At 29.6% G+C, this 22,145-nt stretch overlaps 2 protein-coding genes across 2 annotated transcripts; one reads left to right on the plus strand and one right to left on the minus strand.

Annotated features, from left to right (window-relative positions):
* Positions 1-11,189: 11,189 nt before the first annotated feature.
* On the plus strand, positions 11,190-11,765 carry LOC140919811 (uncharacterized). Its single transcript, XM_073366461.1, has one exon. It carries the CDS (start codon positions 11,190-11,192, stop codon positions 11,763-11,765), a length of 576 nt encoding a protein of 191 aa, XP_073222562.1.
* A 774-nt stretch (positions 11,766-12,539) lies between these two features.
* On the minus strand, positions 12,540-18,558 carry LOC101499980 (U-box domain-containing protein 13-like). The gene is made up of 5 exons (XM_004515562.4): positions 18,233-18,558; positions 17,781-17,897; positions 16,221-16,670; positions 14,619-14,898; positions 12,540-13,611 (listed from the first exon to the last, which is right to left on the minus strand). Exons 1-5 carry the CDS (start codon positions 18,497-18,499, stop codon positions 12,830-12,832), a joined length of 1,896 nt encoding a protein of 631 aa, XP_004515619.1. The 5' UTR covers positions 18,500-18,558; the 3' UTR covers positions 12,540-12,829.
* Positions 18,559-22,145: the final 3,587 nt, after the last annotated feature.

Here is a 22,145-nt window from a genome sequence, read left to right on the forward strand (position 1 = left end):
AAGTTTTATTTTTGTCTTAAAAAAATCTTTTATTTTTAATTTATTTTTCTTATTTTTTAATTGACCATTAACTTCTCAACGGATACATGAAAAAACTATAAGTCGTGGTGTATTGTATTTTATTTTTAATTTTTTAATTGACCATTAAATTGTATCGTGGACAAAGATCCTGATGTAACAGAAGTTTTATGCTTTTCTTACAAAAAAAGCTTTTTATTTTTAATTCATTCCTTTTATTTTTTTTAATTGGCCATTAACTTCTCAAGAATAAACACATATTATTTCTATTAATAGAAACTTATATTTTCTTAACACTCTAGTTTGTTGACACGTGTCAAACTTGCCAATTTATCATGTTTGCTTTATTATAATGTATAGATTGGCGATCTTCATGAATACATGAGAAACAAGATAGTGATTTATATTTCAAAGCTGTTTTTCTTCACGTTCTCCCACATGAATTTCAATCATGTACACATGAGCAAGGAATTTTGATTTATTGGTCCTTATTATCATTAGTTAAATGAATACACCCATTTCTCCTTCTTTCAAAGGAAATAATTGTGAAGATTTCAATACATCAATGAGGTCCCCCAACACAAGTTATATGTCTTTTTCAAATGCCAATATTAAAATAAAATTATTCAAAACACAACATACGTCAAATATAACAAAATAGAGAATTTACAACACCCAAAAAAGAGGGAAAACACTAATGGAATCTAAACAAATGTAGAATTAATTAAAAGGATCACACCACCTAAAGACAAACTCTCGAATTTTGTCACCAATAATTAAAATCATAGAAAAAGTCATTTAATTTAAATTTAACTTAAATCATTTATGTCTCCATCAAGATTGAATTGTAACTAGTTCCACCAATTGTGCCCCTAATACACTTGTAGGCTTAAACACACAATCATGACTATATATTTTCTACTTTTTACGAGGATCTGAGAAACTGAATAAAACTTCCTGCCTAATTTTTCGAAGCAAATGCCAAAAAAATACCAATTTTTTACATTTCCTACAAATATATATATCAAAAGTAACTTCCGCAGAAAATTTAGCATGTAAATATCTACCGGAACTATGTTCTGCAGGAAAATCCATACAAAATTTTCTCAAATAAATAACGTGGCCCCTATGTACTAATAAGTTAATAGTTTTAATTTCAATTTTTAATCCAATAAATACACTTATTTATAGTGAAAAATTACGGCTGTCTTAAATATTTTAGATGTTTATTCTAATTTTAAAATTTGATAAAATTTTAATCTTTATAAAATTTTATTTTAATCTATATAAAAAAATTTATCTTTTTAATCCCTAAATAAAATTATTCTCTTTTAGTTTCTATTTTGATTTTTTTTTTTGTAAAAAATTATATTTTTAGTTCCTTTAAAATTAAAATAGACTAGAAGTGAATAAAATATTTTTAGAGATTAAACTTAAAATGGCATAATTTTATAGAGATTAAAAATATATTTAACTCAAAATTACTCTCATCAATTAGAGCCTTGTGCTATTGAACTCTTTAGTCGGCTTTGTAATTATAGCGTATTTTTCATTTTAATTATGATAATTTTTTTGTTTGGCTTCAGCCTCATTAGAGTCAAACATTGTTGATTTTAATCCATGTAGTCGTTAGTGGTCTAATAAAATTTTACCAAGTAGCTTAATAAGTTGACGTTACGAACTTAAAATAATAGTTTTTGAATTTACAAAGAGATTGATTATAAACAAAAAAAAAAACTTATAAGAACAAACAAAAACAAAAACGATCTAGTTGTAAGGCACTAAAATCTTATTTAAATATTTTTTATGAGTACAATAAGATTAACGAAATCACACTGAACTATCACGATTTAAAAAAAAATTACAGGTCTATTTATTTTATCAAAATATTTATATTTTTTAAAATTTTAATTTTACTTGCTAATAAGGAGAAATATAAATAACTTTTGAATTAACTTTTACAAAAAAAAATAAGAGACTTTTTGAATTGAATCATGATCTACAATTTGGGTTAATTTGTTTGACAAGACAAGTTTATTGCTTATAACCTATAAAACTTATTTGGTAACACTCATTTCACTACGAACATGTAGCTTATAGCATTTTTTTATAAGTTACTTCAAGTAGCTTTTAGGATTATGGTTCTTTTCGGCAAAAATAACGGATACTAGATAATTTAGCTAATATAGTATATATCAAATTTAATATGAAATATAAATGATTTTTATAATCAAAAGTGATAATGGTATTCGTGATTATAAAAAAGTGTTTATGTTAATTATTTTCTAAATAAATGACATAGATGTTATAATCATATTGTGTTGTTAATATACAATGTTGGATCCATATTTGATAGTCATCAAATTTTTATATTAATTATTATTTTAAATGAAACTAATTTAATTTGTTACTATAAATCAAATATTTTCAAGCATATTTTGCAAAAACTTATTTCTCGAGTCACGTAAAACTAAAACTTAAAGAGAAATATTAATCTCTCAAGTCAAGTATAAATTATAAATAATAAAAAATTCTGCCTTATAGTTGGAGGCGAAACCTCTCAAAATAATGAGATAGTTTTGGAAACCAAAAAACAAGTGTTTTTAATAAATACACTTTTGTAGTTACCTATCTTAATAATATAATATATGTTTAGCTACTACAAATAAATATATTCTTCATGATATCTTAGCAGAAACAAAAAAGTCAAAAAATTATCACTCAATTGATATATTTATTCACTTGTTTTGACGCAGGCTTTCTTTATAGGAACTACATATTCAGAGTGACTAATTTGGTCCAAAAATATTTATACATCAACAATTTTTAATAATATGATCTAGATAACTGACATGTCATCTACTTGACACTTCAACAACAACAAAAAAAATGTCGAAATTGATTCAATGACAAATGAAGTTAATATAGTGAAATAGTCATTTGAGCATATACGACAATGGCATCCTATGAAGCATCTTACGGACTTATTCCAATACTCCGTCTTTAAACCCAAAAATTGCATATCAAATATTCTTCAATTCATCAATGTATATAAAGTTCATTATTCTATGTATAATCATGAATAATTGCTTTTATATTATAATACATACAGTTATTTTGAAACACACAAGCACGTGTAAATATGAAGAAAAAGCAACAAGGTCTCTTATTTAAAATTAATTTGGAATAAAGTCGTTATTCCCTGCAAAAAAGCTTATGATTGAGATCGAATTTCAAATTAAATTTCAAAATTTTTAAGTCTAAAAACTGATTTAGACTAAAGTGAAACAACTAATAAACAAAATGTATTAAATGATTGTTTAAAAATAATTGTATATTAATTATCTTGTACTAAAATCCACTTAAAAGTCTCAAAATGGTTCGTACATGGTTGTTATTCGTCACAGTACTATTGAAAAAAAAAGAGGAAGAGGAAAAAGAGGTTAATTAGAATTTGATGCACAAACAAGAACTAGAAAAGGGGTGCATATATATTATGGATAAATAAACCCTTACATCACTAACGGGAATTGGATATAAGCAAAGAGTCTCATCTACTATGATATAACTAATTGCGGTTCAAATCTCATATGAAAGAGATACCTACATTGATTTAAGAGTGAAGGGATAGTTTGGTCATTTACAAAAAACATAGAAAGAAATCACATTAGAAATAAAACTATGAAAAGAAAAAACAGAACGAAAAATGGAAGTAGAAATACCACATATTGAAATTATTGGAAAATTGCCACTATGTCGAACGGCAGTCATTCCTTGTTGTTGCCAGAAATCGTCGATAATTGTCTTCTTATATTTTTGTTAAAAGTCACGAAGGAAGTTCATGCATGTTAATGTCGATCTTAATGATATATGTCATTAGTTTCTATATAATTTAATGGTAAATTGTGATTTACTGTAAATTATCTCTGTTTATTTTTGTAAATTTAATGGTAAATTGTTATTTAATGTAAATTATCTCTGTTTAATGATATTTTTTTAATAAGAGACTAATTTATTCTGCATATTTTTTTGTGAGTGATTAAAATATTTCTTTAATCTTAATTTAATGTTGACAGTACATTGAACATTATTGTCTAAAATTGAGATAACCTATAGGAAAAAAATAACTATAAAGCCATGGTAAAGATGAGAAAAAGAGAGATTGGATGCATCTAATCAAATCAAAATGTTCCGTAATGGACTCAAATTAATGAATGTATTGACTAACTTTAGTACTAGAAAAAAATATATGGTTCACAAGATATAGCAATTTTTAAGCATATGTGACACACTACCTTTTTCAAAGTGCGCTGTCGTATTCCTCATAAATAAATAAAAACAAATATATGTTCAATTATTTGCGTCCCTTTCAATTAAATAATAAACTAGTTATTTTTGTTTTGATGCTGTCAATCTTTCAATTATATAAGCGATCTAAGACTTGTAATGGAAAATAGTTGAATGTTTTTATGTGGATTTTGGAGGCCGTAAATTTTGTTTTATATTATATGCTTTTGCATGGAATGAATATGCATGTCAATGGATGCTTGCGTGAGCAAGCACTAAATCTGAATATCTTGGTGAGGAATGTTTATCCATTTTCCCGTACATTTAAGAAATATGCAATAAATTGAGGAAGGCTTGAAGACTAATATTTAGTTTGATAAATCGATTCCACAATAATGTGGAGCAGTTATGGTTGAATATGGTTCTAAGATAGAATTAAGTTGGTGATTTGATCTAATTGATTGTTGTGGAGTAACTGGACAATCTGAGGGACAGCAGTTCTCCGTATGGTTCATGGATATTATTATAATAGAAATTTTATTATTACTATTTAAGCACAACTTGTACTATGTAAATCCTAATTCATTCATCTAATAAGAGGGAACTATAGGTGCTTTGTAGTCGGAGACGTAGGTATCATTTGTCGAATTTCGTTATCAAACGTCTTGAACCATATTTATAATTTATCTCTTTACTATTTTAAGATCATGTTGTTGTTCTAACAATTGAAATAAGATAACGAGTAACTTTGGTACAAAATTCGAGGTGGTAAGGTTCACATAACATACAACTTCTCATGATGGAAAAGAAGGGTTAAGGATATGTTGGCACATCAAGGTCTTCAAAAGGCGTTGCGTGAAGAGAAACCGACAAACATCGCAGAAGTCGATTGGACAAAGATAAAGGATAAGGTCGTAGGAATAATTCGTCTGTGTGTATCAGCGAAACAAAGGAAATCCTAGACTATGTGCATTATAATGTGAGGGACCTAATAAAGAGCCATCTATTTGTTTTCTAGATATTTTTTGACTTTTACAAATGATTTTTCACGCGAAATTGAGTGTATTTTCTCAAATATAAATATGAAATTCTTGTCAAGTTCAAGGTGTGGAAAGTAGAGGTAGAAAATCAGATGGATTGAAAAATCAAGTATTTGCGAATAGATAATGGGAAAAAGTATATTTACTCAATTTTTTAGAAATTTTGTGCATAACACAATATTGAGAGTCATTTTTCAGCTTGAAAGTTATCACAATAGAATGGTGCAACAAAAATAATGAACATGTCTCTAATTGAAAGGGCAAGATGTCTTCTAGTTAAATGCTTGATTCTCATAGGGTTTTTGGGCATAGGCTATTAACATAGTGTGTTATCTTATCAACATGTCACCACAAGCTTCATTGGAAAGGAAAGTTGCAGATGAACATGTAACCCTATAAATCTTGACAATTTAAGAATTTTTGGGAGTCCAACTTATATGCGTATACTCGATGAAGATAGATCTAAACTTGATCCGTAGTCGAGAAAGTGTGTCTTTGTTGGTTACGCAAAAAGTGTGAAAGTGTTCAAGTTATAAGATCTAGTTTTAAAGAAAATGGTGATCAGTAGATTATTCTGTTTGATGAGCAGTTCATGTTCAAAACAAATGTGTCTACATCAAAGTGAGAAATTTCCAAAAGTAAGGTGATTCAAGTCGATGTGAGCCATTACCAGTAAGCTATACTCGGGTAGTACCTAAACCACAAGCCGAACCAGACTATGATACCATTGAATATTTAGGTGGTGTACAAGATTACTCCCTTGTACATTATTGAGAGCTCCATCAGATCAAGCCACAAAAAAGATATGGGATTGAAGACTTGGTAGCTTAAGAACTTCTTACTAGCCAAAAGAAAGATAAGTGGATGGGTGCTATGGTGGAGGGATGGAGTCAAAAATTAAACTCGGGAGCTTGTTCAACTTCCTAAGGGGAAAAGAGCTATCGATTGTAAGTAGGTGTACAAGAAAAAAATCAACAATAACAAAAAAGAAGGGGAAAAGTTCAAGGCTCGTCTTGTAAAAAAAGAGTAATCACAACATAAAAGGATTGACTATGATAAGATTTTTTCTCCGTTCGTCAGATATACTTCTATTAAGGTAGTGTTAGCCTTGATATCCAGTCGGGACATGCATTTGGAGCAAATAGATGTGAAGACAACATTTCTTCATGGTAATCTAGATGAGCAAATTTATATCGAGCAGCTAGAGTGTTTTAGTGATACTAGACAATGCAAACTAGTTTATAAATTGAAGAGGTCTTTGTTTAGTCTAAAGTAGTCTCCAAGGAAATGTTATAAGCTCTTTAATTTATGCATGGTTCAAATAGGCTATAGAAGATGTGAGTGTGATTCTTGTGTGTATGTTAGAAACCTTGATGATGGCTCTTTTATTTTCCTATTATTGTATATTGATGATATATTAATTGCTGCTAATCATTTACACGATGTAAATGATTTGAAAAACATGTTAGGAAAAAGAGTCTGATATGAAAGACTTGAGTGTTTCTAAGGAGATTATTGATATGGAAATTCACAGGGATAAGAGTGCTACAAAATTATGGCTTTCTTAGAAAAATTATGTTGAAAAGGTGTTAGACATATTTGATATGAGCAATTTGAAGGTTATGATTACTCCACTGGCGAATCCCTTAAAGTTGTCTTCGGATCAATGTCTAGTGACATATCCAGAAGTTGAGTATATGTCAAAGGTTTTGTATGCCAATGTTGTTGGTTGTTTAATGTATGTTATGATTTGCACTAGACTAGATTTGACACAACTTGTTAGTAAAGTTTGCAAGTTTATGTCTCACATTGAGATTTTCAGATACTTGTAGGGTACAACAAACAATGGTATCGTGTTTAGCAGCAGACAAGGTGATCATTCAGTTGTAGGATATGTTGATTATGATGATATAGATAATAGAAGATCTACAATAGGATATGTATTTGCCTTACAAGAGGACCTATTTGTTGGAAGTCATTACTTCAATACATAGTGGCTATGTCTATAACTGAAGTAGAGTACATGGAAGCAGTTGAAGTTGCCAAAGAGGCTTTATGGCTTGCAAGACTAATGAAGAAATTGAGTGTTGAGTAAGGTGGAGTTTGGTTGCATCGTGATAGTTATAATGTCAATCATTTGGCAAAGAATCGAGTGTATCACGCTAGAACCAATCATATTAATGTGATGTTTCAGGGAGTTAGTTGCATTCAGGGAGTTACTTGCATCTGGACAAATATTACTTTGAAAAGGTTCATACTTCATAGAATGCAACTCAAATGTTGACCAAGCCATTCACTGGTGACAAGTTCAAGCATCGCTTGGACTTGTTACATGTTTCTCATTGTTAAGCAAAAGTTGTACCCCCAATTGTCAAGATGTGAGCGTCATGTAGTAAATTTTTATAGGTTTGAGTATGGCTCATAGGTAGTATAAAGTGGACGGCTTGGCCCAACTTATTATTGTTGGGGAAATTGGGGATTGTGAGGGATAATTGTATGGTTTAGAGATATTGTTGTAATATGAACATTATTATTACTATTTAAGTACAACGTGTACTCTATAAATACTAATTCACTCATCTAATAAAAGAGAACTACAACTGTTATGTAGTCGAAAATATAGACATCAATGGTCCAAAGGAACGTTTGATTAAGTCTATCATACTTGAAGAGAGGGAAACTGAAGTGTGGATTGGTCCAAAGGTACCTTTTTAGATTCTTTTAACTGTAATGTAGTGGAATCTCCTTCAAGTGAGCTACATATATACCTCTTTTATAATATTTACGAAGTTTGCATGCTTAGGAATGTCCATCTAATCTATTTTTCTTTTAGGTTTCAGCCTTCTTTTGTATCAAAAATATAATAAAATATGCAATATTCAAATACTATTCCCTCCAAATTAAGACTAAGAGCATGTGGGAACTTATTCAAGTTGCTTCAGATACTTTTTGTGGGTATATATTGTTGCATTGTATTTACGCGATTTATAAGCAAATTTAACAAATTTTATTTAAATGGCGATTACAATAAACAACATATACTTAAACCCCACCAATTTATATATTTTTTATTTGAACTTAGTTATTATTCAAATATAAATATTAATTCAATTATTTTAATTAATATTTAAAAATATAGTAAATATTAAAATAACTTTAAATATATAGAAAAATGATTTAATTTATATACATCCTCAATAAAAATAATTTTTATACTGTTGGTCAATCACAACCGTTAGATCATTAGATATCTTTGACTTTTATCAAAACTACTTCTAAATAGTCATCACTATAAATAATTGTAATGTGATAATAATATAAATTTGTTTACATTTACACTCTATAACTATTAAACTCATATAAAAAATAATAAAAACACAAAAAATGTAACCACTTAGTATTAAAAAAGAAAAAAATACTAAATGTTACAATGAAAAACAGTAATAAAAGACTAAAAGTCATACGTGTTATTTTTTAATTGGTTTAACTATTTTAACCCACTGTCTTAATGGACTTTTAATTTTCTTAATTTAATTCTTATTTTGTTTTTGAAAATATCTATTGTACTGTATAGCATTGTTAATCTAAATCCAAAACATCCACCCAGAACAGCTCTTGGGATGCGAGAAAAAGTGACTGAGTGAGTATCCAAACATTGGGTTTGTGGGTTAAGAGCATGCATTACATACAGAAAATTGGTGGTTCTAATAAAGTTTGAAAATGAAATTACTTTGAGATAGCATTCACAAATATGGTAACCTAATCATCTATGATTGCAACACTTATTACATCAAATTATTGTCTTCCTGATTCGCGGTCGTTGTAGTGGAGAAATCTCTTTCAACAATATAAGATGCTGATCCAACTTTGTAGCACAATTCACCTTTTATAACATGAGCTAAACCCTTTTAAACCCTTTTGGTTGATCATCATGATCTTGTCTTGTTCATGCATTATGATTCTAACAAATTTTAGGTGAGTCCAGAGTATATCTATCGAAGTCAAAACTAGCACAACTTTTATATTGTTGATAGGTGTTTAAAATTTTAAAGACACTTCCAAAAAAATATAAATTAACGATTTATTTATCTTTAGAATTGAAAATGTGATATAATTGATGTCGGTTCGATAAATTGAGAGTTTTGAATGAAACATTTTTTTTCTTTTCAAATTGATATCAATATTGTCTCGGTCATAAAATCCAAGATAGCTCCTAACTTACATTTTAGAAGAATCTTGTCAATCGTTGAGTGATTTTAAACAATTATCTATGGTGGACCACTACCATAGTATCTACTAAAAACTAATATTTCGATGTAATAAAATAAATTTAAGAGACTAATTTCTATACACACGTTTAAGTGTACTTTATTAAATTTTAGTTGGGTCTTATCTTATTTAGTCAAATATTTGACTTTTAACACACCTTGTCACACTTAAGATTGAACATAAACTATGATACTATTTAAAAATTTAACTAAATCTAATTCAACTCTTATAAAAACCTATTTGTAACATGAGTATTATCAATCACTTAAGCTTTGTTTGGTAAGGCAGAAAAACGAGTTTATAGCTTATAATCTATAAGATATGTTAGATAACAATCATTTATAAACTTATAGTTTATAGTGTTTTTTTATAAGCTAATTCAATTATCATTTCTTCTTTCAGTTTTATCATTATTATTGTAACAAAAATTCTTTCTTATCCTTTGTAATTTAGTTATTAGAACTTAAAATAAATAATTTATATAATTTAAAATTTAAAATAATTTTGATAAATAATCATTTCAAGTAAATAATTTAAAATATTTTATTTAATATAATTTAAAATAAATAAAGTAGTTAAATAAGCACTAATTTAAGCACTAAAATTTATTTTTAATTAAAAATATATTTTATGTCATTTTTAAACTAATTAAAGCACTAATTTAACTAAACATTGAATTAACTCAACAACTATCAACTATAAATTATAACGTTATTAACTAATTTTACCAACAAAAACTTTAATATATATGTATATATTTTTTTTTTTTTGTAGGTATCCGTCAATCTTTTCCACATACACCATGTTATTTATATATAGTCTCAATAATTGTATATAATTTCATATGAGTTTAGCTCTCAACTATACGTTCTTTCATGTAAGAATAAAAATGTCATGAGCCACTTCAGAATGGATATAAAATCTTGACTGCGTCTCTCTCAAATGGACTTAACTATAGCATCTGAGTTGATTCACCATGATCTTGGTATTTAGAATGCTTAACTTGTGAACTCTACCTTTCTTCTCTTGGAAGCGGATCAGATTATGCTCCCTACTTCTACTCAAAGCGATAAAAGGGGTGGGGACCCAACAAATGAGGCTTTTTTTAGTGTTCATAGTGCTTATCATGGTATCAAATCTTGGGAGGAAGTAGATTCTTCCCAAGTCTCCTCTACTTTCATGGAAACACGAATTTGGAACAAATTGTGGCACTATAGAGTTGTTTCCAAACATGTTAGTTTGAGTTGGAAGATCCTCCACAATGATATCGCTATGAAGAAGAACCTCACTAAGAGGGGTATCCTCATTGAACCCATATGCCCTAGATGCAATTTGGAATAGAAAGACATTGACCATGTGTTTTTCAGGTGTCCTTCGACGCAACAGGTTTAGTTACATTCTCCTTTAGGAGTGAGGTTTGATTCTTTTTGTCCCCATTTCATTGGTTGTCTCAAGTCCTATATTAATTATTCTCCATTTGATATTATTGAACTAATCCTTTCTATCATTTATGGTATTTAGATTGCACATAACAAATTTTGTTTTGAACGAAAAATCACTCCTGTAGAGGAAACTATGCGCAAAGCTTGGAAGATTGTTGATGATTATAGAGTCATGCTGCATACACCACCCAATGGAAATCATGGCGCTCACGAGGAGTCTCCCACTCGACGCTCCCCTCGAATGGAAAATGTGTACAAAATCAATATAGATGCTACGAGCCCTGATTATGATAAATGGAGAACCGGTACCATCATTGGGGATTCATATGGGGTTTTCCTTGTTGCTGCGACTTGGAAGGTTTCGACACTAACAGATGCGACTATCGCGAAGGCTTTAGGTACTCGCATTTCCCTCCATTTCGGGTTGGACCTCAGTTTTTGGAATATGAACTTTGAAGGGAACTCTCTTAATGTTATAAAAGCAATTCGCAACTCGAATCAAGATCAATCCTATTTCGGCTTAATCATAGTTGACTGCTACAATCTCTTGGCCCTTTTCTCTAGTTACACGATTAATCATGTAAAAAGAAGTGCAAATGTTTCAACACACATTTTAGTTAAATTTGTTTTAAACACTCACGAATCTATATGGATTGAAGAATGTCCTGGTATTTCTCACTCTATTTCAACTGATTTGGTTGCTTATTGAAGTATCTTTCTTGTAAAAAAAATAATGTCATGAGCCGAAACCAAAAAGCCATTCAGACATCTTATCCTGAAAAGATGATTCCATGATATATTTGTGAAAATCGACATCAAGACTTGTCTGATTTTGATACTTGCACCAATTAACAAACTTCCACTCACAAAAGAAAAGGAAAAATAATATCATATTGCAACAAATTTGTGAATGAGACATACTGTCCAAAGACAAGAATCTTGATCAATAAATTGAGAAAATAAATTAATTAAATATACTCAATGTGTCAATATCGAATACCTAGACAAGTCATTTATAACAAGTATCGGCTATAGATGAAGCATGAAGCAAAAACATTGTTAAAAGGACATTCAATTGCAAAAAGAAATTCCAAAATGAATTTGAGAGGAAAAAGTACTAAAATGTCTTTCATTTAAAGGATTTTTATACGTATCATACCTCAATTGGTGTACTATTTTTTTGCAACAAAGTAGGATTTCGAATGATAATATTTTTTAAAATTTATAATGACAAAAACGTTTTCGATAATATCTATTTCATAGTTGGGGATTTCGTAGATCTTTTAAGGTATGTTTGGATAAGTGGTATAGGGTGAAAGAAATGTTTACCAAAGAGTGTAAAATCCCCGAAAGAATCTCAATTACACTTGCAATCTCAACTATTTTTGGTAAAACATGATACAAACAAAATAGATTTCACTGCGAATGATGGGTCTCTAAGAAAATAACCCAAACTGACACTAAAATTAGTAATCATATGATGATACTTTCAACAATAGAACAAATATCTGTACTTTAACTAATGTGAAATTGTTGTCTAAACACTTGTTACCAGCTTTCCAAAACAAGCGATTCAATTCAACAAAATAATTGGTTGATTGAAAATCACAAATTTCCTTTTAACTAAAAAATAAAAAGGAAAATTGCTAACCTTTTATAGTTTTTTCTAGTAATCTATTGTAAATCATATCCTTTACTATCTATACCCAGTTGCAAAATACATTGACAACAGCAGCACCAAAAACCTAGCTGTCAGTTGCCATGTATATTCACTCACACTGGTCTATAAATGCCTAACAACTCAAGAAGCTCTGCAGCTTTCCGATTGGCCCTTTCCGAACCATTTTCCGCCAATTCCAAGAGAGGATTGATCACTCCAAGTGAAGCAACAGTTGACAGGTGTAGTGGATCTCCACGACAGACGTGCACAAGCACTGAAGTTGCATTCTCTTTGTTCCTAGAAGATCCATTAATGATAATTTCCACGAAAGTGGGAATAGCATTCATAGATCCAATTGCTGCTTTTCCATCAGGGTGGGTAACTAACATCGCCATGATTGTCAATGCCTCGTCCCTCATCTGTCCATCCGGTTCCGTTAACATTTCTATTAACTTGGGCACAATACCAGCCTTAATAGCACGTCCTTTGTTAGCTTGGTAAAAACACAAATTGAATAGCGCTGCGGCAGCATCGACCTTTCCTCTTTGACTTCCTTCGCACAAGAGAGTAACTAGCGCCTGGATTGCTCCAGATGCACCAATTGCAACTTTGTTCTCGTTTGCTGCCGAGAGGCTGAAAAAGGTGGCTGCTGCATTTTCACGAGCTACCATACTACCATTTTCTAGCACGTGAAGGATCCCCGCCACAGCCTCAGAAGCCATGATGCACTCTTTGTTATCTTCGTAGATAGATAGGTTGAGAAGAGCAGTAACCGCATTCTCCTGGATGCCAGCATCAGACACAAAGAGGAGATCAACAAGGAGAGGTATAGCACCAGCTTCAGCAATCAACTTTCGATTTAGACTATCATGTTTGGCAAGAAGGCGGAATTCCCCTGCAGTAAAACGAAGATAAAGAAACTCAATTTTAGTAAAACGTCATTAGGAGATGCAAGAATGACGGTTTGAAAGATCTCAACAAAAGTATATTCTCAAAGTATAAAGATTTTAAAAGGACAACAACAAAATCCCTTTTACTACAAACTTAAGATCCCTTAATTGGAAGAATGGAACACAGTCGACAAGTGGATCCAATTTCATAGGTTATGTTCACTTTACAGCAGTAGCACTCAACAGAGCCAGCAATCTTACCCATCAAAGACCACAATGGCACAATCTATTGCTTGCAAACCCCTCCTTCCTTTAACTAACCACAATACCCTTCAATATGCCTTTTTTTAGAATTAATAAATTTACTAAAACCCTAAATTTATTCTAGGTTTAATTACTCTGTAAATCCCTGCACTATTTGGGGATATTTAAATAGTTCCCTGAACTAAAAAAGTTTGAAATTTGATCACTAAATTTGTTAGTAATTTGTATATAGGTCCCTAGATTAAAAATATTTTAATTAGACCCTAAACATTAACATAATTTGTTATCAGATCCCTGAATGTAGGACCCAAATACAATTATTTTTTAAAGTTTAGGGACCTAATTATAAGTTATTTAAAATTTCAGAGACTCGGTTAAAATAATTTTAGTCTAGGGATCTATTTTTCTGACAAATACAGAGACTCAATTACAAACTTTTTTAGCTCAGAGACCTTTTTAAAAAATTTCAAATAGCTCAAGGACCTACAGAATAATTAAACTTTAAACATATATCTATTAAATCCAAATCATTCTATTGTCCTACAATGGATGGAAGAGGGATTCTGGTTCCACTTATTTGGAGAAAAGAAGTGATCATTGTGCGATCACAGACTGCATTAAAAATATAACTAGCAAACTATCTTGTGCAAAATTGAGTTTGTTCTTTTTCTTTCACACCCGGTGATTGTATGTATGTGTGTGCAAGAGAGAGAGAAAGATAGAGAAGTTTGTACGGAACAATGCTCACCAGCTGCACAACGCTGATCCTCAATGTCACGAGAAGCAAGTTTCCTCATTAAGGTATCAAGATCTATAAATTCAGAAGAGCCGTCTGATGTTTCCTTACAGAGCCGCAAGTTTCCTAACCTTTTAGGTGGTTCCACTCCATTTGCCTCACACCAATTTGATATCAGGCTGTATAAAACATGGTTAGGTATGAGAATGGGGCTGGAAAGAATCTGCTGAGTGATGGGACATGTTCCATGCCCTGAATCAAGCCATTTCTTTATGCAAGCGCGTTCATATGTCTGCAGAAAGGGTGAAATATAATAGGATTAGAAAGTTTCTAAATATGAAGTTCTAAACAATATCATACAAGTCTCTTCAAGTATTACAAAAAATTGGTTTCTACAAAGCATTGCTATCGACCACCTAAGACTAGGGGCAGCGCCGCCTCTCCCTCGACTTTTCCTATATCCTCCCTCACACTCAAACCATACATATCTTCAAGTGACACATGGTTATTTTTACTTAATTGTATTGGGGAAAAGCTAACATGTGCCCCAAGGGCACATTTTAATGATTCAAATGTAGAAATTTTGTCTTGGAACTTGTGTTTTCAACTCTTTAAAAATTCAAACATTGTGTTTTTCAATTAAAAAAAATCTACTTTTCGTATCTTAACATGTGCCCTTAAGGTACATGTTAGCATGACCCATTGTATTAAAGTATTGTAGTTTGGAAAGCAACTATAATTAAAATAATTAATTATATGAGCCTTGATCACAGACACGAGAAGCTAATACTAAAATGTTGTGTAGCAAGTAACAGTTGATACTATCAGTGATTCAATATTACACAGTATTAACAAATTTTTATTGAATAATATAGCAATAAATAAAGCCAAAAATCAACTTACCAAATTTTCTACAAAAAACACTTTTCAACAACAATTACAAATACAAGATTAATAGTAGCAGATAACCCTCAAAATATCTTTTTCTTTTCTGTCTTCATAGTTCACTTTATTCAAGTTCTAACTCCTTGTTCTAGGGTACTAGAATATTCACATAATTTTTTTCAAGAGATATGTTCTTACAGATTTTTACAGAGCATCGTTTTTTGTTATTCATTGCAGTTAAACACATACAATTTAATTCTAAAGGATCATGTAAGCTTAACAATGCAAAAGAAACAAAACCAAAAGGTGCTTCTAAACTACTGTTAGAAAATTAGAAAATATCTTATTATATTTTATATTATATTAGAGTATCTTAAGTTATTTCCTAAGATCAATTTATAATTATAGAGATATCTTAGAATATCTCTCGTTATTATAATGATTTGTTACTTCATTAGAATTGAGTCTATGTATCTTTATAAAGAGAGAATATTATTGAGTCTTTTGTATCAGGTTAGCATAAAGCTAGAATCAATAACATTCAAGATTTGACTATTTTCTCTCTTCCTTTTATCTAAAATCCCACAACTTCAACAACTACCATTTAGAAAAATCTCACAAGTCACACCATACCACAATAATGGTTATTTATTTTCACATACCAATTACTGAGGGAAATAAAAACTAATTATTGAGAAAATAAATAAGTAACTAATTCTCAGTACAAACCTGCCCAGTGGAAATGATAACAGGATCTTTCATTAGCTCAAGAGATATTGGGCAGCGAAACTCCTCCGGCATAACAGGTAACTGACAATTTAACTTCACACATGGCTCATCAATATGAGGAGGTAAATCCACACTCGACAAAACAGCAATGTTTTCAGATTCCTTCAACAAAAAATCTTCAATTTTTTTCAGCACCGTCGACAATCCCTGCGTGCTTTTATCAAAACAACCACCCCCATCAACAATCATCTTATGTAGAGCAAGTGACTCTTGTTTGATATCCTCCACACTCACAAATTGTAGCTTCTCACAGATTAAATGTAGTGCAGAGTGTTCAGTATTCACATCAGAGTTCTGGTTATAGATAGACAGCAGGTGCTCATAAAGTTCAAGACCAGGTGGATCAAAATGCTCTTTGGCCCTTCTAAACTGAGCAGTCACTAGTGCAACCTGATGACAATAGAAGCAGAAAAACAATACCTTCAAATTCAAGAAATGATAGCAACAGACAAATTGGAAATCAAGGACTTGTCTATTTTTGAGAAAACGTTTCATGTGTTCATTTTTTTTATTTCAAAACTATCATCTTATTTTCTTTTTTTATCAAACTCCACAGGACATGATGCATTGATTGTTAAGGTTTGCGGTGTCATTGCTCTCCTTATAGTGATGCCTTTGCACGCTTTCTTGGTTTAAAAAAAGAATGACCTAATGTGTTATGAACCACACTTACACTTTATTATATTGTACATAAAATCATGAAATTTGTGTTTCAATTTTTAACAATATATGAAAATGAAATGCTGCTTAATTGTACTTTTAGTCCGTCGGGTATCATGATTGTCAATTTTGGTACCCCGGGTTTCAATTGTGCGAATTGGGTCCTCCAACCATCCAAATTGCTACACTGAGGTCTCTCCACAGGTGTTTTTCATTCCATTCCATATAGTTGAGATACACATATGTGCTCTAACCCCTCTTTAATTCACTATCTCTGCAGTTGAAGGAAGCACAGGTTGTGCATATAGCCCTAACCTAATTGTGATGCCTTTATGATTTTCATGTGCATTCAAATTGTCGATGTGTGCGTGGTGTCCTTTTTTGGCCATGTCAACATGCCATGTTCAACCAAGTCAACGCACATTGGTCATATAGACTCTCCCAACATTAATTTAAAGAGTTAATCGACAGAGGGACATAATGGTGACAATAGAATCGGTGACCCGATTTGCGCAATTGCCATCTAAGTGACCAAATTTGCCGAATCGTGATACCTAGCAAACTACAAGTGCAATTAAGCCTATAAGAAAACGGCAGATCTCACACATTTCAATGTAAAAGTGTACTATGTTGTGTGGCATCAACCTTTCATATTAAAGGCGTGTCTAGTGTTTCATGTGTGTCAATGACCGTCATAAATACATCGCTAACACATCTTATTACATTCAACCACTTTTATTTTCTTAAACGATTATTGGCATATACATATTAGTATCAATATCAATATATCATGTATGCATGAATGTTTCATAAGTACTAATAAGCAAATAAAATATTCACCTGCTCCTTGAGCTCCTCAGAAATATCTAGTTTGTCATAGGAAATCTCGCTTATAGCTTGTTCAAAATGAGAAGCTACATCATTGAATTTGCACCTAATTTTCTCTCTTTCCAATATCTACATTTGAAATCAACAACAAAACCAATCAGAAAAAACAAACTCCGAATATATACTACCTCTATTAATAATTTATTTACTGATATACCATTAAATATGTTACATTTGCAATTTGTAATAAATACTGAAAATTTTAACTAATTCTCTCTCCTAAAAGATAAACTTATAAAAAAAACAATATTAACTGTGAACAAATTTATATTCAATAATATTGTCTATCATGAAAACAATAGGATAAAAAAATAAAGTCATTAATTGAAATTTAAAATATAAAGTAATTTTGGAACGAATTGGAGTATAATAATAATAATAAAATAAAAAGGTGCATTGAATACCAGGTAGAGCTGGCTTGGTTGGGAGCAAAAGAGGAGCAATTGTTTGGCGGAGAGAAAGACTTGTTGGAGCGAAACGAGAGCGTGGTAGGGCACAGAAACGACGTCGTTAAGGAGGTGTTGAAAGAGAGGAATGAGGAAAGTGATCCTACGGCTGAGATCCAAGCATTGTGTTTTGATAAGGGAATTAAAGGTGGAGATTTGAGAGATTTGGTTGGAAATGTTGATGAGGTTGTGAAGGAGAATATTGGCAGCATTGGTTTCCGCCATTCACATTCGCATGAAGAGTTGTGTGTGTTTACTGTGTTGTGTAGTTTCGGTTGAGAGAAGAAAGAATTAAAGAAGGGAAAGCGACACAATTTTGCAGCTGTCAATTGGGTGGGTCCCACTCATAATATATATATATATAAATATGTATATATCAGGTTTGGGTGGGTCCCCGTCTTGGTTTACCAATCAGAGATCTGACTCAAAACTACCTCTATCGTATTTAAGACTCATTAATTATTTTCTATGTTACATTTAAGACTATTAAATTTTGTTTTACGGAAAGCTGATTAATTATTCTGCCGTACTATTTATCTTTTATTTTTTCTTAAACTAAGCGTGCTGATCCGTGACAACTACGGAAAATCTTAATTTTTGGCTATCTTTTACAATATTATTAATACTACTTTTTAAAATATTTTAAATGCGTATTTATATAAATAACATATGTATAAAGTAATTGGCTGTTTAATTGTTTCTTTTTTACGAATGGTTTTTAAATTGTTGATTACACAATATGATAATTGTTAAGTTATCGATCACAAACACTCAACATAGATAATAATCGTTTATCAACATTAAAAATATGAATATAGTAAACAGATATATAAAGTATGGTTAAGTTAGGAAAATAATTTTAATTATTGTTCTATAATAATATAAGAGTTTGTTGTATAAACGACAAAAATAATGTTATTTAGTATATTAATAATATATTATTAAAAAAAACCAAATACTCTATTATAATTCTATAGTATTAGTCTATTCAAAAATAAAATTTATTGATTATTCACAGTAATAATTAGGGGTGGACAACGTGTTTGGATCCGACCAAACCCTACCGACTCAATAGGATATTTAAGCTTACGTCGTGGGTTTCTACGGATTGATGGGTTAGACGCGTAAGAAATAATGGTTTAAATGGGTCTATACGGTCGAATTCGAATAGTTAATTTAGACTCGTCGATACTCAAACCCGACCGAATTTATTATTATTATTATTATTATTATTATTATTATTATTATTATTATTATTATTATTATTAAAAGCACGGACATGTACATCACAGGTACATAAGGTTCAAGATGGTCCAAATCAAATTTTTAATTTATTTTTTATAAAAAATGTCCAATTATAAATTTAAATTCTAATCTCTCATATTTTTCACTTTCACTCTCAAGAATTTAAGAACTTTTAAAAGAAATTTGAATTTACAAAATTATAATATATATATATATATATAAACACTTAAATTAAAACAACTTATATTTATAAAGATTAAAAATATATTTAAATAAAAAAAATTCGAAAATGAAGTGCCAAACATAGCCGTTGAAAGCACGAAGGTGACAAAAACTTATACTACCATCCTACTTGGACATTGAAAGTTTCTCCTTTTAGAGCTAATTAATTGCATGAAAACTGTCTCCTTTCGAACCCTATCAAAAATCGTTCACTATTTTCTCAATATCATATGCAATAGGCTTAAATAAATTGGGCAAATAATTTAATAAGAATTTCTCAATCTATCATAGATAAAGTCTTTCCACTCCAAAAATTAATTCTATTCGACACTCTGAAACGGTTTTTACTAAAACTAAAGTATTTTTTTTTAAAAAAAAAAACAGGTTTTAGCCAAGTTAATTGTCGATATATATTTGCCAATTTTCTCCGGATTTTGACCGGTCTCATAAGTTCTTGACCAATTTTATCAAGCTCCAATTGTATGGTCATATATATACGACAGATTGATTCTCTATTCGAACTAGTCGGGTTGGTTTTCAAACATTGAACTATACTTTATTTGATCTTAGTATAGACTTTTCATTCTTTCAAATTTCGACCCTCTTCTTCCAACCAAAAAGAAGCTATATTTATTTATGTTAATTTTGATTTGAGAAAAGAAATTATAAATGAGTTCAATGACATGCAATTTGAACGTAAAATACTCACTTGAACGGAAATGTTGAGGTGGTCAAATTTTTAAAATTTTAATAAATAAACAAAAATGTATAATATAGTATTATATATAAAAAATTTAAGTTGTAAATTTATAAAAATATATTGACAATTAAACTCTTAACGCTTATAAGATAAAACTAACAAATCAAATTTTGGTTGACAATTTTAATAATTAAAAATTAGTTTCTAAAAATCTTTTTTTCTTTTTCAAATACTAAAATTTTATAATTTAACTGTTATGTTTTGTCAATATAAAAAGTTTTACATTGTCAGCATCTTACAATTATCCATAAGTGTGACTTTAAAAGTAATTATAATAAAAGTTAAACTGTTTTATTAATCTGACGGTTATGGTTAATTGATAATATAAAATATCTTTACATGTATATAAATTAAATCCAAATTTTTACACTATTAATACAACTTTCTTAACTACAAGGACAAAAATAATATATATATATATATATATATATATATATATATTTATAATTATTAAAATAATTTAACTTGAACTCAAACTCATAAAAAAAATATTGCGATCTATAATTATTAAAATACATTTCAACACAAAATAATGTTTAAGATATCAATATTGACATAGTGTTAATAAAAGATAAGGGTTTGATAAAATTTCGTGGAATTATATCTCAAATCAATAAATGTTGAATTTATTAGTAACTTGGACTCAAACTCTTAAAAAAAATATCAATCTAATTTAATTAGTTCTTGTTAAATTTTTGGTATCATAGAATCATTCGGTTTGATTTTTATATTTTTGTATAAAATTCACAATTATATCTCTAGATAAAATTCGCAACCCAGATAGTTGAAATTTAAGTTGAAAATTTTAGTTTATGTTATAATTATAGTTGTTTTTGTAAATTTTTTTATAAATAATTTTCTCCAATTTTTTTTTATAATAGACATTTGGGTTATAATTTAGTCAACAAAAATTGATGTATTTAATTCATGTTATGGATTAAATAGATTACTTTTTGTTGATCAAATTATATGTCAAATGTATCTTATAAAAAAAGAGTGATGTTATTAGAATACAAGACTTAACACACGATATGACACAAACATAGTACTATGTAAAATAAAGAGAATCACATTTTGTATTTATACTTCGATACACATTATTGTATTTGTGTCTCATTGTATGTCAAATTATTTTTCAATAACATTAATCAAACAAAAAAAAATAGTAGTATTTTTTAAAAATTTATTGGGGACTTTGGGTGGCCACCCTATGTCCCAAAGAAGACCCGCACATGGATAATAGTTAACTCTAATAGTTGAGTGAATAAAATCGTTGATTGAATAATTGATAATAATAGTTATACTTATTAAATTAATTGGTACAATTAAAGATTTTTAATCATTTTAAATATAAATTTAATATATAGTGACAATATATATTTTTTCTATAAACAAAAAAAAAATACAAATATCTAATCAAATAGTAATTAAATTCAAATAATTAATTAATTTTAATAAATAATATTAAATTATTTAGAAGAATCCGACTTCAAATTATGTTTACAACAATTTATTTATTTGATTTTTACAACAATTTATTTATTTGATTTTTTTATTTATTAGTCCAACTCTAAATTATATGAAATCAAACTGTTAAATATAAAAATATGAATCGGCCGCTGCCCAAAGCATTGACAAACAGTT

The sequence above is a fragment of the Cicer arietinum genome, chromosome 3 (genome assembly GCF_000331145.2).
Source record: "Cicer arietinum cultivar CDC Frontier isolate Library 1 chromosome 3, Cicar.CDCFrontier_v2.0, whole genome shotgun sequence".
Taxonomy (NCBI): Eukaryota; Viridiplantae; Streptophyta; class Magnoliopsida; order Fabales; family Fabaceae; genus Cicer; species Cicer arietinum.